This window comes from Macrobrachium nipponense, chromosome 28 (genome assembly GCF_015104395.2).
Source record: "Macrobrachium nipponense isolate FS-2020 chromosome 28, ASM1510439v2, whole genome shotgun sequence".
Taxonomy (NCBI): Eukaryota; Metazoa; Arthropoda; class Malacostraca; order Decapoda; family Palaemonidae; genus Macrobrachium; species Macrobrachium nipponense.
The window spans coordinates 68094764-68110128 of record NC_087217.1 but is presented as its reverse complement, the minus strand read 5'-3'; the positions used below and the strand labels follow the sequence as shown (position 1 = coordinate 68110128).

At 44.0% G+C, this 15365-nt stretch overlaps 1 protein-coding gene across 1 annotated transcript in view; it reads right to left on the bottom strand.

The window, feature by feature from the left end:
- LOC135201854 (galectin-4-like) overlaps positions 1-15365 on the bottom strand; it is a 218109-nt gene that overhangs the window by 186453 nt on the left and 16291 nt on the right. The window contains 1 exon segment of the mRNA XM_064231146.1: positions 3645-3733. Within this exon segment, the coding sequence (XP_064087216.1) occupies positions 3645-3733 (89 nt within the window).

The following is a 15365-nucleotide window of genomic DNA, read 5'->3' as shown; positions in this document are numbered from 1 at the left end:
TTTAATAAAGCCGTTCCAAAATGAGATACGAGCTCCTCCGAACCATCCCTGACGGCTTTGTCCATACATGCTAACACGCTGGACAGCTCCCCCAGACTGAGAGATTCTGGGCTTCTCGCTTGTAGATCCAGAACTCCCAAACACCAGTCAAGGAAGTTGAACACTTCCAGCGTCCTGAGCAGACCCTTCAAATGATGGTCAGTCTCCGACGCGGTCCAGGTTACCTTAGCAGAGGGTAAAAGCGACCTCCTCTGCAAATCCACTAGGCTGGAGAAATCTCCTTGAGCCGAAGAAGGGATACGAACTCCCACTTCATCTTTGGTTCTATACCAAATGCCCCCTTTTCCACTAAGTCTAGTTGGAGGCAAGGCGAAGGTCGTCTTGCCTTGGTCTCTCCTTCGTACCATCCAATCCTGAAGCTTTTTAAAAGCACGTTTCGTTGAGAGAGAAGTTTTCATCTCTACAAACTCCGGGGTTTTTCCAGTTTTAGATGAAGAAAACTGCGAAGGAGGAGACTTGGGAGCTGCGGGCTGAAATTTGTCTTCAAAAGAAGACCGCAAGAGTCGTACGAGGACTTTATAGTCCGAGATAGACGTGGGGCTTGCAGAACAGGGCGGTCCTCTTCAACCGATTCAGCTGAACTACTTAGCTCTCCTTCTTCTCTAAACGGAAGAGGAGACCGTCTGTCAGGAGAGGGCGTCCTAATGTCAGGTCTTGGCTTGATCAAAGGACCCCTATCCTTGCTAGAGGCAGCCTTATTTCGGCTGTCTTCTTTATGACGCTTACTGCTCGATGAAGGTAGAGCGTCCTGAGGAGGACGAGCGTCCTCAGCGCCTTCCGCAGCAGTCTCACCTGCCCGAGAAGCGTCCTTACATTTCTTCTTCGCTGGCATACGTGCCTGTGCGCGTAAACTAGCGTCTGGGGGTACGACTTCTTGGTCAGAATCCCCAAAAACGTCTTGAAAGGCGGCCTGAACATCCTGGCGAGCTTCCTGCCAAGCGTCCTGCCGAGCGTCCTGGTGAGCGTCCTGCCGAGCGTCCTGTCTAGCGTCCTGGCGAGCGTCCTGACGAACGTCCTGCCTAGCGTCCTGCCAAGCGTCCTGACGAACGTCCTGCCTAGCGTCCTGCCAAGCGTCCTGACGAGCGTCTTGACAAGCGTCCTGACGAGCGTCCTGCCGAACGTCCTCGTACAGAGCGTCCTCCTCAAAAGCGTCCTGACGTAACGTCCTTCTAGAGGACGAACGAGATCGGCGAATCGCCGAAGGAGAAGCGATCGGCGAACGAGACGAAGTAGGTGAAGGAGAAGGAGACTGCTTAGTCCTCTTGACAGGCAGTCTAAGGTCCTTCCTCCGCTTAGGCTCGACTGCTGCTGGGCGAGTCCTCTGAGCCATAAGCGAGGATAGCTGGTCCTGAAGGGACAAAAGAATGTTCTTCGTTGGGGAAGAATGAACAGAGGAAGCAGGACTGATCCTGTGAGAAGACGAGGGGCGAGGGGACGCCTCCTTCCTTCTCACAGGTACAGCTACCTGCTTCTCAGGTATACGCGCCTGTGCACGCAACCTAGCGTCCTCATCGGAGGAGATCCTACCTCTCTTCTGAGGCGGAAACACGTCATACGCGTCCTCCGACGAAAGCGGCGAAAGAGGACGTGAAGCGTCCTCCGCACGAAACGTCCTTTTCAAAGGACGAGAGTCTCTCCGAGCGCTCCACCCCTTGCGCGGGGAGGACGCTTCGGAGGACGAAAAGCACTCTTTCAGGACGCGCGCTCGTGCACGCTCCTTGGCAGCCTGGGTCTTTGCTACAGGGCCTGCCGAAGGGACGCCAGATCGGTGGGAAGCCCCCGTAACCCTCTTGCGGCTTTCGACATACCTACTCCCTGGGTCTTGGGAGTCTGATAGAGGTCTAGGCCTAGAGGCATTATGGGGCCGATCTGACGCCCCCTCCACAACACTGGGGGCACGATCACACACTTGCACCGAGCCAGTTTCTAAGGCTTTCACTTTGGTCTCCAGAGTGCGAAGAGACTCCAAAATCAGAGAGAGAGCAATCGCTTCTCCCGACACAGAATCAGAGCCCGAAGGCAACACAGGTTTAGGGGTTGTAAACACTACAGGTGTTAATGCAGGAGAGATGTTAGCCTTACCTTTGGAAGAACCACTCCTGGAGGAAGACCTCCTGATCCTATCGCGTTCCAATTTAAGGCGATAGGACTCATATACTCTCCATTCATCATCGGTCAATTTCTCACATTCATTGCACCGATTATCAATCAAACAATTAAGCCCCCTACAACTCATACATACTGTGTGGGGGTCTACCGATGCTTTCGGTAGCCTCACCTTACAATCAGCCCTCACACACACTCTGAAACTCACAAACAACTTGATTCCAGACATATCTTATATAGAAAAGTCAATCCAAAATAAAAAAACGGTCCACTATCGCGCATGCCAATTCAACAATCCAATTCAATACCAAAAAAATATCAATCAGATACTTAAAAGCGAGTCAATTTCCAAAAAATCCTGAGCAGAGGTCTGTAAACAGATGTTTACCGACCGGCGACAGAAAAAAATATGAATAGAAAATGGGAATGGTTCCTGATATCCGCCTCCCAGCGGCGGGAATGGGTACTACCACCTGGCCGCCCACTGCGTGTGCCGCGAGTTTTGAAATTTCTGTCGGACGTCAGAAAATACAGCTATATATATATCTGTCAGGTAAGTGGCATGAACAAACAGTAAAATAATGAATGCAGCTGTCACCAGACCAGGTGTTACCACCAAGGACCGCAGGAAACAAATGAGGATTGTCTGCTAGGTCATTCCAATAAGCATTCTGTTAGTGGGATGGGCTGATCACCTAGACAATCTATATTGAAACACTACCCAGGAAATTTTGAATCTAAGCTGCCATTCGAGTGGAAACTATAGCTATGTAATTACTTGGTAAGTTACTTATATAAAAACAAAATGTAATGTGTATAATGATATCAACATACATAACAGTAAATGTTCTGGAAAAACCTACTCCATGATTACAAATAGGGCAACAAGATTCTATGTGGCCATTTCAGGTTTGTTCTTGCCTGACTGGATAACCCATAAAATTCTTCAAGCATCCAAGTCATGGTTCTACCTAGTCAATTATTAATGTGTAGACATCTAATAGATGTGGACCTAATGCTGAGTTTGTAACACCGTTAATGACCAAAATTTGTGGACACTTGATCCTGTTAACTGCAACTGATTGCATCTGCATAGTTGTTCCAGTTCTACAAGAGTTAAGATTGTTAGCTCAATTATCCATTCAAACTATTTATCAATGTATTAATAACACAGGCATTAATGATTCCATTTGAGCATACAACAGCCTGTGTTCCTGTCTGGATACACATATATACTACCTTTGTCTCCCAACTCATGACTCACATGGTCGGCCCATAGGAGTTGTTCTTAAACAAGAGGTAAAAACTAGAGTAAAACAAAGTTACAAGAACTTTGACAGCTAGGTGAGAGGTAACTATAGTACTGCTACAGTGTTCGATGCATAATGCATTGTAGGCTGGCCTGGATAGTGTTTTCACCTGAAAATATAAAAATATGTGAAAAAGCTGTGCTAGAATGACATTAAAAATCTGATTACCTGTTAGCAGAAGGAGTAAAAGTTCCTGTGATATGTGCTATTCTACCAGGAGCAAACCCCCCAGGTATTTGTAGCATGTATGGCTGACCCTGCAAAAAAAAAGCAAACTCTTTAGAAACTGTATTTGTTTAATAAACTACCTAGCTGAACACAGGGATTCAAGTCAACAGCAATTAGTGTAAGCAAAAACAACATTCATGGAATGCTTGTACTAATTAATGCTACTCCAAATCATAACAATTCATGAAAAATCTAAAAATTTATTAAAAATCTAAACTCTTCTAATACAAAATTTATAATACAGGTATAATCAGTTTCAATGGATAACCTTTCAAGATTTTAACTGAAGAATACATGACAATTCTTAATTTCATGCCAATCTCTAATTACAGTTGACCCCCTGTCGCGGGGGATGCGCACCAGACCATCCCCCACCCCCCCTCCCCCCACCCCCCCCCCCCGAGCAAATAGCTAAAATCCATGAATACTTAAAAACCTATTTTGTTAGTTCAAACTCAAGAAAATCCATCTAAAACTGCTTATACGAACCTGGATATGTATTTTAATGGTTTTATATATTTATAAAAAAAAAAGTTCATTTAGTCATGAAATTTATATGAATATTTCTCATTAAAAAACACAGTGAATAAGTAAATTTTCCATAAATAATGGATATAGGATCCATAGAGAAAACCATGAATAGGTGAGTCCACAAATCTCGACAATGTGAATAGGAATGGAGGGGGGGGTCCACTGTACTACTATAGTGGAACCCTGTATTCACGTTCTCCAGATTCGCGGATTTCTCTCGGGAATGTTTCCCCACATTATTCGCGGAAAATTCGCGCATTCACAGTATTTTTCTATGAGATATATCCACAAATTCCTGGTTATTTTTTTATCAATTTCATCATAAAATGGACTTTTTGTGATAAAACTATTAAAAAAACCAGGTATGAAAGTTTTTAGTGGGTTTTTCCTGAGTTTTAACTAACAAAATAGGCTGTTTTCAGTGTTTTTATAGGGGTTCCAACTATTTACGGGAGATGTGAATACAGGGGACCACTGTAGTGAGCCGAAAGTGAGACTCAAAAGTTATCTGAATTTTTATTTTGTTATTAATTAATTTTCTGTTTAAAAAAATTTGGTTTTGATGTACGTGATGTGTGTCAGTATATTTCATTCCACTGCTAACTGTCAATTGGTTCTTTCCCACAGGTGTAGAAGCTTGCCATTCAGGTGAGCTTCCTATTCAAGAGCTGGAAACTTGAAACTTGGTCACCGAATATTTTGTCTAAATTGAAATGACATTAACCTGAAACATTTAATTTTAAATGATCTGGATGAAAGTTCTTGGGAAAGTAATGTTTCTGTAAATATTATGCACCAGTGTTCCTTTTGTTAATTATTGAACTGGATCGAGTTTTTTTTCCTTCTTTAATAAAGAACTATTTTTATATAGAAGGATTTCACTTGTATAATAATACTCTCCTTGATTTAAAATAAGTCCTTTTTTTGGTTTTTTGTTTGGAGAAAATAAATTACTTTTCCACTCTGGTTTTCATGGCATAACACATAATAACAGACCATATTTTACCAAAACTACCATTTAGGGTCATACTGAAAATTGCAGGGGACTCTTAGGCCAGTTTAATCCTGAAATCTAACCCAAGCTGGTGCCCAGAAAACTGAAAACTGTGACAAGTATGTTGTGACCAAAAGAACCTGTAGGAACTAGGCAGCAGTACTATATATGGCATCTTGTTACTTCACTAAGACTGCATGAAGAATGCAACACAGGAAAGGAAAGTGCAATGCCCTGGCCAAGTACCATCCTGATCTAGAGCAGAGAGTTCGTTCGGCAGAGCCGGACTAGTCGACCCAAGACACAAAGATGGTAATGACCATTCACCAGGAAGGGGTTGACATGCAGCTTCATGCTCTGCATAAACTCAAACGAGACTGAAGAATGAATTCCTCTGCACTGGTAAAGATTCATCTCGCTATCAAAGCACTCGTGATAGCGAACACTCAGCGAGTACCATTATTCATAAGAATTTCAATGCTCAGCAAGATGCCTGACTCTTATAAAACAATAATCCGGTGAGCCTTGTCTCACCTGGGTGCTCAGCAACAGATGAAAACAAGCACTCGGCTAACACCAACAAACCAAAGGATCCAAGTGTTCGGCAAGACTCCTGAGTCTTGTAAAGCAAAAAATTGGGACAGCCATGTCTCACTCGCGTGCTCGAAAGCACAAGAAACAAAGCAATCAGCGAGACCTTGAAAATTCCCAGGAAATCAAGGACTCGGCAAAACTCCAAATTATTGTAATAACAATTATCGGAAATGCCCATCTTGCCCAAGTGTTTGGAAATCACAGAAAACCAAAACATTCAGAGAGCTCCAGAAATTCCAAGGAATTCAAGTGCTCGCTCGGTGAGACTCCCAAATTTCATTAGATGAGAAAAGAACAGGCATAGAACCAGTCTTATATGCAAGCATTTAAGACTGGATCAAGAGTGCAATTCAACAGATTAGGTACTCGAGGCTCCCAAAACACAAGACCCCACAGGAGACTGCAAACTGGAATCTACCCAAAGGACAGAAAGAGCCAGGGAGAACATAGTCTCCAGATGTTCAAATCCTCAGAATTGGAACACCATGTGGGAATCTATCAAGCACTGACAAGCACTTGGGGAGTGCTTAATGCATTGGCAGAAAAAGAAGAGTCACTTGCATGGCTCGATCCCTTCTCTCATCCTACGCCACTGTCGAGACAGTGAGAAGTCTCTCCGTCATTGACAGTAGATGCACTGCCTCCCTCTGAGGGCTGCGCACTCGAGGAAAACTCGCAAACGAGAACCCGACACAGGATCTGTCTAGAGGCGAACTTCTAGACAGGTGATGGAAGTGCAAGCCAAATCCTGTACTCCCGGGCTCTCGAAACTCAAGGCCAGGGGCAAGTGAATCGGTTCCCTAACCCAAAGGTAGGGAAGAGCTGACGAGAAATCTCATTGCCTCCTCAGAAGGAGGCAACCCCTTAGAATTCCTGCAGGAGGACTTCTCAGGGGAGGAGAGGCATACTTCCCCTTCTTAGCCAGAGGAGGCTGGTCTGAATTCCAGGGCCTCCTAGAGCTTCAAGAAAAGAAGGGAAGGATGATGGAGGAGACCTTTTTCTGCAGGACTACTTCCACATGATGAAGCACAGTCATCATCATTAGTAGAGTCAGCAACCACAGGGCAGCTGCGTAGACGCTGTCCAGTGACGAATCCAGGATAACAGCAGCAATTTAATGTGATTTTCAGCAGGGGAATTGTAAACACACTCAAGGGCCAATGTCACAGCATGCTAACGAGTCAGTTACCATTCCTAGGGTTAGTATAGCCAAAACAGAGATATCCAACCATATACTGCTGTAATCTACCATCACTCACTGTTACCCAGCAGAAAAATAGAAAATATGATTAAAAAAGAAGGACACTTAGGAATACCAGAAGAGGAAAAACAAAGGGTGAACCTCTGAAGTTTACCCGTAGTAAATTCTCATTAAGCATAAGCATAAATGCCAAATTAAATAATAAATAAATATACTGTCATGCCCTTACTATTAAAGGGCAAGAGTAAGTGATAAGATGTAAATACACCCTTGCCACCGACCCCTAATACATGAAGGGGAAAGGCAACTAGCTAGGCTTATTGCAAAAAGTGAGTTTGTATATTAATTACCAATGTCAAACACAGTAGTACGTAAATATATTCACAATATATTAAAAACAAAAAAGAAAGATCCCATCAGGAAATTGTGATTAACGGCTAGTCAGCAAGAGCTCACAAACATACGTCTTCATCAGAAGACGGCCGAAAAGCAAATTGGGAATGTTTACATTCAAGCAGATGGGGAGATCCCTCTCCCCACCTACCAGACAGTGGTTACTGCCTAACCATCTTGTTCAAGAATTTTAACAACCATGTTCCTGCTTCACCGAAAGTTATTTCTATACTACTAGTAAAGGACCGAGAGTTTGTATATTGCATAGGAATAATTATGTATGGCACATAGCTGGTTGCAGTGATGGTTATAACATTGACACCATTGGCCTTACCTGCTTAACCACAAACACACAGCCTATCAAAAACAAAAACATGATTCCCTTAAAATAAAAAAAGGGCAAAATAAACCTTTATTACCAAAACATTTCCTCAACAACTTTCACCAAATGTTTTACTTTGAAGAAATGTTATCTTTATGATATAATATGATATTGTTATGATACAATAAAGTTTGTTCATACTTACCTGGCAGATATATATATAGCTGCATTTTCTGAAGTCCGACAGAATTTCAAAAACCTCCGGCACACACAGTGGTCGGCCAGGTGGTTAGTACCCATTCCCGCCGCTGGGAGGCGGGTATCAGGAACCATTCCCATTTTCTATTCATAATTTTTATTTCCACTGTCCCCTGAAGGGAGGTGGGTGGGTACTTAATTATATATGTAAGTGTTTACATAATAAAATATGGAATGTTAGTCCATATATATAAAAGTCTAAAACTAAAGAGGTCAACCAGATTGCTTGCAGGAATGTGATCAGACTAGAGACGCTAAAGATGACGTATACAATAAAAGTAGGCTAAGATAACATGCCGTCACCTGTAGTCATTCAATTGTTTATAAACATTAGTCCAAGCTCCCTGCTTGAGACAACTACCCCGACCTATTATTCAAACGGCCTACGTGATCTGTAGCGTCTCATTTGATTGTGTGTTCGTATGAAACTATGTCATCTGATAGTATGTTCATATGTTCGAACTACTGTCTGTTCCTTCATAACTTGTAACAGAGATGGTAGACAGGGAGAAGAGAGTTAGTGATCGTCATTAGAAGACCTGTACCTCTTTACCTAAGCTTTATCATGTAGAGGAATAGGATTAGCCATCATCATTGGCAGAAGCGATCAAGCTATCGTCATAGAAGACTTGTACGATCATACCTGATCTTCATCATGTAAAACTTCAGAAGAATATACTATTTTTATACCTTGTGTTTTCTACAAGAACCTCACCGAACCATGAGTTTAACACATCGTCGTAAAGATAATACCGACTTCGTAAGTGATCTACAAAACCCCAGACACTCCATTGAAGATGGAAGTGCAATACCAACCGACTTAGCGTATAGATTATCGCTAGTCTAACATTACCTCATAGGGCGCCTTATCATACAAGGCACAAGCCCTAATATATATATCTGCCAGGTAAGTATGAACAAACTTTATACTATCATAACAATATCATTTTGTTCATGAAACTTACCTGTCAGATATATATATAGCTGAATCCCACCATTGGAGGTGGGAAGGGACAGAATAGAAGGATTTTGGGAAACAAATGCATGCAGATGATTTACTTCTTGGTTCCACCTGTTAGCATAGCTGGCTTCGTGGTTACTGCCACGTAAGTCTGCTTGTGCTACTAGAGTTGCCAGCGAGGTAGAGACCTATATAGCTGGTGCACTCCAGATGATCTGTAAACAGGGGCGAGACCACGACGTGACTAGACCATATTGACCATACCATGAGGGCTAAGAAGTAAAATAAATATATATATATTAATATATATATCACCACCTGACCAACCTAGCCAAAGTTAAGGTGTGTTAACTAAGGCTTAAGAGTTAAGAAGTCACCATTGTCGGCGACTCAACAACTAAATTAAGAGCTCTTCCTAACCATTTTCTACAGGATAGGATGAGTGGTACTTCTTGCCCCCAAGATTGTGTCTGCAGACACGTATGGCCCTAGCGAGCAGCAGATCTCATATGCCATCTTCACATCTCGCAGGGAGTGTGAAGTGAACACAAGAGTTGCTTCGCTAAAACATGGTACGTACTCAGGATGTTGCAGAGTGCCATGCTCTGTTGAAATGCTTCCGAGGCCACGCCCTCACCTCGTGAGCATTCAAATCAAAAGATTTCAAATCTTTGTGCAAACACAATGAAGGAGCTTTTTTGAAAGAACTCCTTAACAATAAAGCCAGGGTGTTCTTCGATATGGGCAAGTCTGGTCTTTTTCGGAACACTGCAGATTACCCGAAGGACTTCGACTTTCTTGAGTTTTATGTAGATAAAACTTGAGAGACCCGACAGGGCACAGGACTCTCTCTGGCTCCTGCCCAATAACTTGTGCCATCCTTGATTCCAAGCTCCTGGCCCAAGAACAAGACGGGTTTCCATTTTTAGGCCACAATGGAAGGCTTAGAGAACACACCGCCTTGTGTTCTCTAACGCCAAAACTTCTGACGATGGCTGAAAACCTCACTAACCCTCTTTGTCATATCTAGGGTGGTTAGAAAAAGGCCTTCCTGATCACGTGCAAGAAGTTAACAGGTAGGAGAGGTTCGAATGCTTTGACATCAAGAACTTCACACTACGTCTAAGTTCCATATTGAAAGCTTCGATCTGGACATGCACAGTCAGTCCGTCTGTACTAAAGTCAGGTGACCGACCAGTTGACCAGTCAGACGAATCAAGGACACCAAGGCTGTACCCTGAAGACCATAAGGCACTATTCTTCGCTGAAGGATGAGTGTCTGGACTGCCTGGGCGATTCAAGCTAAGCAAACCTTGGGGGGTGTATCAACGCAACCCAACGTCGTAGGCGAATCAACTCCTGAGCAACTCCTGACTCGAGCTTCTGGTGCCAGGAGAAAGGAGCGAGGGGCAAAAAGGCGATTCAGTCCCGAAGGACGAATGCCTGACAGTCCAACCTGGTCTCATGTTAAACGATCATCGGGGGTGTATAAACGCAACCGACTTCATCAACAAGAAACTCAGGGCTACTATATGTCGCCTGATCTCGCACGAGTGTCTGACTCCGAGAAAACAGGTGAGACAAAAAGTAGATGGTGAGCGAGTTTCGAGATTCCACAGAACTCAAAGATCGTGAAGGGCTTTGTTGTTTGACAGAAGCAAATCTCTGAGCCCAAAGGCCGTCAACAACATATTTGCGTATTCTTTAATAGTTGTGACTGCCAGCTTATCCCATTCTTCAAACGGAAAGGGAAGACGGTAATCTTATGCTGTCAACATCTCGATAGTCTGAACGTAGTCAGACTCAGAGCGGAGAGGTTATAGGTACCTTTTGTGTTAAAGTAGACCGACTCTCTCAGAAAAGGTCCTTGGAAAGTGAACTAGGAAGGACGTGACCTCTGTGAATCTAGGATCTTGAAGGCCAACATGGGGCGATCAGCGTCATTGTCGTTCCCTGTGACGTCATAAATCATCTTATTACATTTCCTAAGCGTTTGAAAAAGGGGAAAAGAGACTAAACATCCATCCCCGTTCAGTATCATAGGATGGTGTTTAATGGTACCACTCCCGGATCGAGAATAAGGGAGCAGAGAAGAAGCCTCTTCGTCCTCAACATAGCGAAGAGATGAATGAAAGGACGTCCCTAGTCTCCACAACTCTCAACATACTTCTAAAGAAAGATTCCACTTGGAAGTCAGTAGTTGCTGCCGTCGATCGAGACGATTCGTACGGACTTTTGCAATCCTGTAACGAACCTCTAGAGGATCGTTACATTCTACGCCTGTTGTTATAATAGGCTCTTTCTCGTAAACCCGAACAGGGACCGAGAGAAGATACTTCTTAAGATATGAGAGAGCTGTGGAAGATCAGAGTTGATATGGACCACTGGTTCCAAAAACTCGTTTCGAGGACTGGAGGGACGACCGAATTGCTTCCACTTCTTTCAGATTATGATCCAGGACATCTGAAACCCTCTCCAGATGTCCGGCACCTTCTTTCTATCACCTCAGGTGATACTTGACGCACTGAGAGATGTTTAGAATCATTCCTAGATCTTGAATAAAATTTCAGTTTCCTGGTAGGAAAAAACTGTAGAGGTCTGAATTGCAGTCTATTCAGGGAAACAAACTTCTTCAGGAAGGAAATGGTCTCCAGCAAGCTCATCCATTCCCTCTCACAGTATGTTTACTTCCCTAATAAGGCTGCGCTTTGCCTAAGCCGGAGAGCATATACTAGTGCAATGTTGCGGTAGACTCGTAGTCCTATACCGTGCGGTAACGAGCACCGAAAGGAGTAAGAGATATCTCTGTTGAACATAGTAAGGCAAAACGAATGCAATGTTTATTCATTCATGTAAGAAATCCCCTCAATCTTAGGATAAAGTCCGTGATTGTAGGGCAGAGATACAGTTAGTCAGTCAATCCCGCAGGAGAGAGAGACGTAACCGCCAGCACAGAGATACGGTTAGTCAGTCAATCCTGCAGGAGAGAGAGACGTAACCTACCGCGCATGACAGTGAACGAGCTGGTACTGGCTCGGTTGGACTGGAGGACAGTGACAGCAGCAGCTTACGATCGTCGTCTCTTACCTTTATGCCTGGGTTGCCAGCTACCCTATTCTACGAAGAAATAGGTCCGTTATTTTTAGCAGAAAGAGACTCTCAAGCTGGTATATTTAAGCGAAACAGAAAACGCTAAATATATAGATGCGTTTGTGTCGTCATAACACTACCATACAACGGTAAAAGATAAATCGGAAACTCCTGGAAGGCTGCAGGGAGTAACAATTAAATGTCCTTAAAATAATAGACAATAGACCTCTCGGTTGCCATCCAGAGATGGTAACTACAGCAAGCGTATATGACTTGAACCAACCAGTAGTAAAATAACGCAAGGCAAAATATGATACTATATTACAATAAAGTTTGTTCATACTTACCTGGCAGACATATATATAGCTGAATTCGGAAATACAGCTACATACATATCTGACAGGCACGTTTCATGAACAAAACTTAAGAGAATCGAAGCAGACAGCTCAAGCTTCTTATGTTATTGGACATAAGCGTTCATTGACGTAGTCTACAAGTCTATTTCTTGTGCGAGTCTGCGAATGATGAATGAGAGCTCTTCCGAATCTTGTCAATAAGAGCTTATCCGCTTACACAATAAAAAGTTAATGAGATGTTTGTCAATGAGAACTAACCCATTTACGGGACAAAGAGATATTTTGTCAATGAGGGGATGCCCACTTACTTGACAAAACGATAGTACGTATATTGTCAATGGGGGAAAGTCACTGAATTGACAAAACGTAATCCAGGAAGTCGAGCATTTTATTTTTCCGATTCCCGTCTCAAACGAGGAAGGGGCAAGAATCCTGTTAAGAGACTGGGCTTACAGCAGGTAGCACGACGATGTTCAATTCGGCAGCGTAGTCCCGACTAGGAACTAACAAAATCTATCATCTGAAAAGCCCTTTCAGATGGGCTAAAAAGCTTGCAAAATTATCCTGGGAAGAGGAAGAAACTCTTCAACCAGCTTCCTCTCCCGTATCACAACTAATGCCTGCTAAAGCTTAAAATTTATTGGCAGTATGGCAAAGGAAGTCCTGTCTTGCGCTTTCCTGAAGAGCGTCCTTTTGATGAGTGCCTTTGCAAGAATCCTACTGAACGTTGCCGAGAGTCCTGACGTGCAGGACGTCGAGCTTTTACATAACCCGTAGCTGCCTTACCGCAAAGTCTTGACTGCGGTAGAGCAAAAGAGATCTTTCCTTGCGCTTTCCATAACTCCATCCAATCCTGGACTTTACGAAAAGCAATATTAACTGACAGAGACCTCTAGAATTCACGAAACCCGTGGTCTTGCTGGGTTTCGAAAACGAAGTTGCCTTTTCACTTTAAGCTTCCTAAGAAGCACTGCTTACTTCATTCTTCGCAGGCGAGGTAGAAGGAATCACCGAAGGTAGGTAAAAAAATCTTTAGGCCCAAATCAGCTTGAAGAGTTAAAAGAAACGTTCAGCCAGGCGACACACCTGGCGTGCGCTGGCGCCTGGCGCACGCTCGGCGTCCACTGGCGCGCGCTCGGCATCCATTGGCTCGCGCTCGGCGTCCATTGGCTCGCGCTCGGCGTCCAATTGGCGCGCGCTTGGCGTGCATCCGCGTGCGCTTAGCGTGCACCCGCGCACGCCTGGCGTCCATCCGAGCGTCCCGTTCAAGCCGAGCGTCAAAAGAAGCGTGCAGAAAAGCGTCACGCTCCTGACAGGCGTCAATGCAAGCGAGAGAAACTGCCTTCAGGGAAGAGCGAGAGACATCTCGGAGAGAAAACCGACTGCACGAAGCAGTCTCAGGTGAAGGGTTGATCGTGTGAGAATACAAGGGGTGAGGGAACGCCTTCTTATTCTCACAGCAACAAAGCTAGGACGTCCGCGCTCAAAAGCGTCCTGCTACTATGCCTTACTTTCCCTTTTCTCGGTGGAAAGACGTACACGAGTTCAGGCGACGTTCGCCTTCTTACTTCTCACTGAAACGCATAACGAGAGAGAGAGAGAGAGGACGTGAAGCGTCCTCTTCTATAAAGCTTCTATTTAGAGGGCGCGAGTCCTTCCGAAAGCTCCAAACCCTGCGCAGGGAGGACGCTTCGGAGGACGAGAAGCAATCCTTCAGGATTCGTGCACGTGCACGCACTTTGGCAGCCTGGGAGTATCTTCAGGTCTGCCGAAGGCACGTCAGATCGGTGGGGGTTCCTCGTAACCCTCCTTCGGCTTTCGACATGCTCTCTCCCTGTTCCTGGGAGTCAAGCAGAGGTCTCGGCCTAGAGGCGAAATAAGGCCGATCTGACGCACCCTCCACTACACAAGGGGCACTGTCACTGCACTTAGCCACTTCACTTTTGCTCTCCAAAGCCAGCACTTTCGATTCTAAGTTACGAATCGATATAGTATCAGAGAAAGGGCAATACCCTCTACAGACACTGTTTAGGGCCCAAAGGCAACATTACAGGGTTAGGAGTAACAACTACAGAAGTAGCACTCTTCAGCACAATGATAGGAGAGCGAGTACCTTAGATTCCAAGATACAGATGGAATCTATAACGTAAAGGGCATTACCTCTCGAGACATATTTATAGCCCATAGGCCATACTACAGGGTTAGGCAAAATAAAGTCTACAGGTAGGTTAGCCTACCCTGACTTTTGTTTACTGATTAATTGCTTACATACGAATCATACGTCTTCCTTACGGAATTAGAAAAAGGTCTCACACTCCTTACATGACAAATCTCAACAAAGAAGCAAGACCCATACCCCTCGTGCATACCAAGTGCGGAACTACCGAAGCTTTCGGTAGCCACACCCTATCTTAGCAGACAACACCCTCTGAAACTAGCCTAACTAGATTCAGATATACAAAAATGAATCAAATTCAAATCAATTTAAGATAGCGTATGTCTAGCCACAAATCCAAGTAAATAAATCAAAAGACAATTAGGATATTTAGCGGCAATGAAGTTTCCAAAATCCTAAGACGGAGGTACTGAAAACAGGTGTTTCCAGCACCGGTGACAAAAAAATTATGAATAGAAAATGGGAATGGTTCCTGATACCCGCCTCCCAGCGGCGGGAATGGGTACTAACCACCTGGCCGACCACTGTGTGTGCCGGAAGTTTTTGAAATTCTGTCGGACTTCAGAAAATACAGCTATATATATATCTGACAGGTAAGTTTCATGAATAAAAAGTATTTTCTGGGCTCAGCTCGTGTCGGCCTATGAAAGGATCCTTAATATCATTCTTTCTAGGTAAAATTAATCTAAAATTACCAGAGAAAACAAAATTAAGAAAATGCCAGTAAAACTGACTCGCTCACTCTTAAAAAGAAGTGTCGGTATGGTAATAGGGGCGAGTGGGAA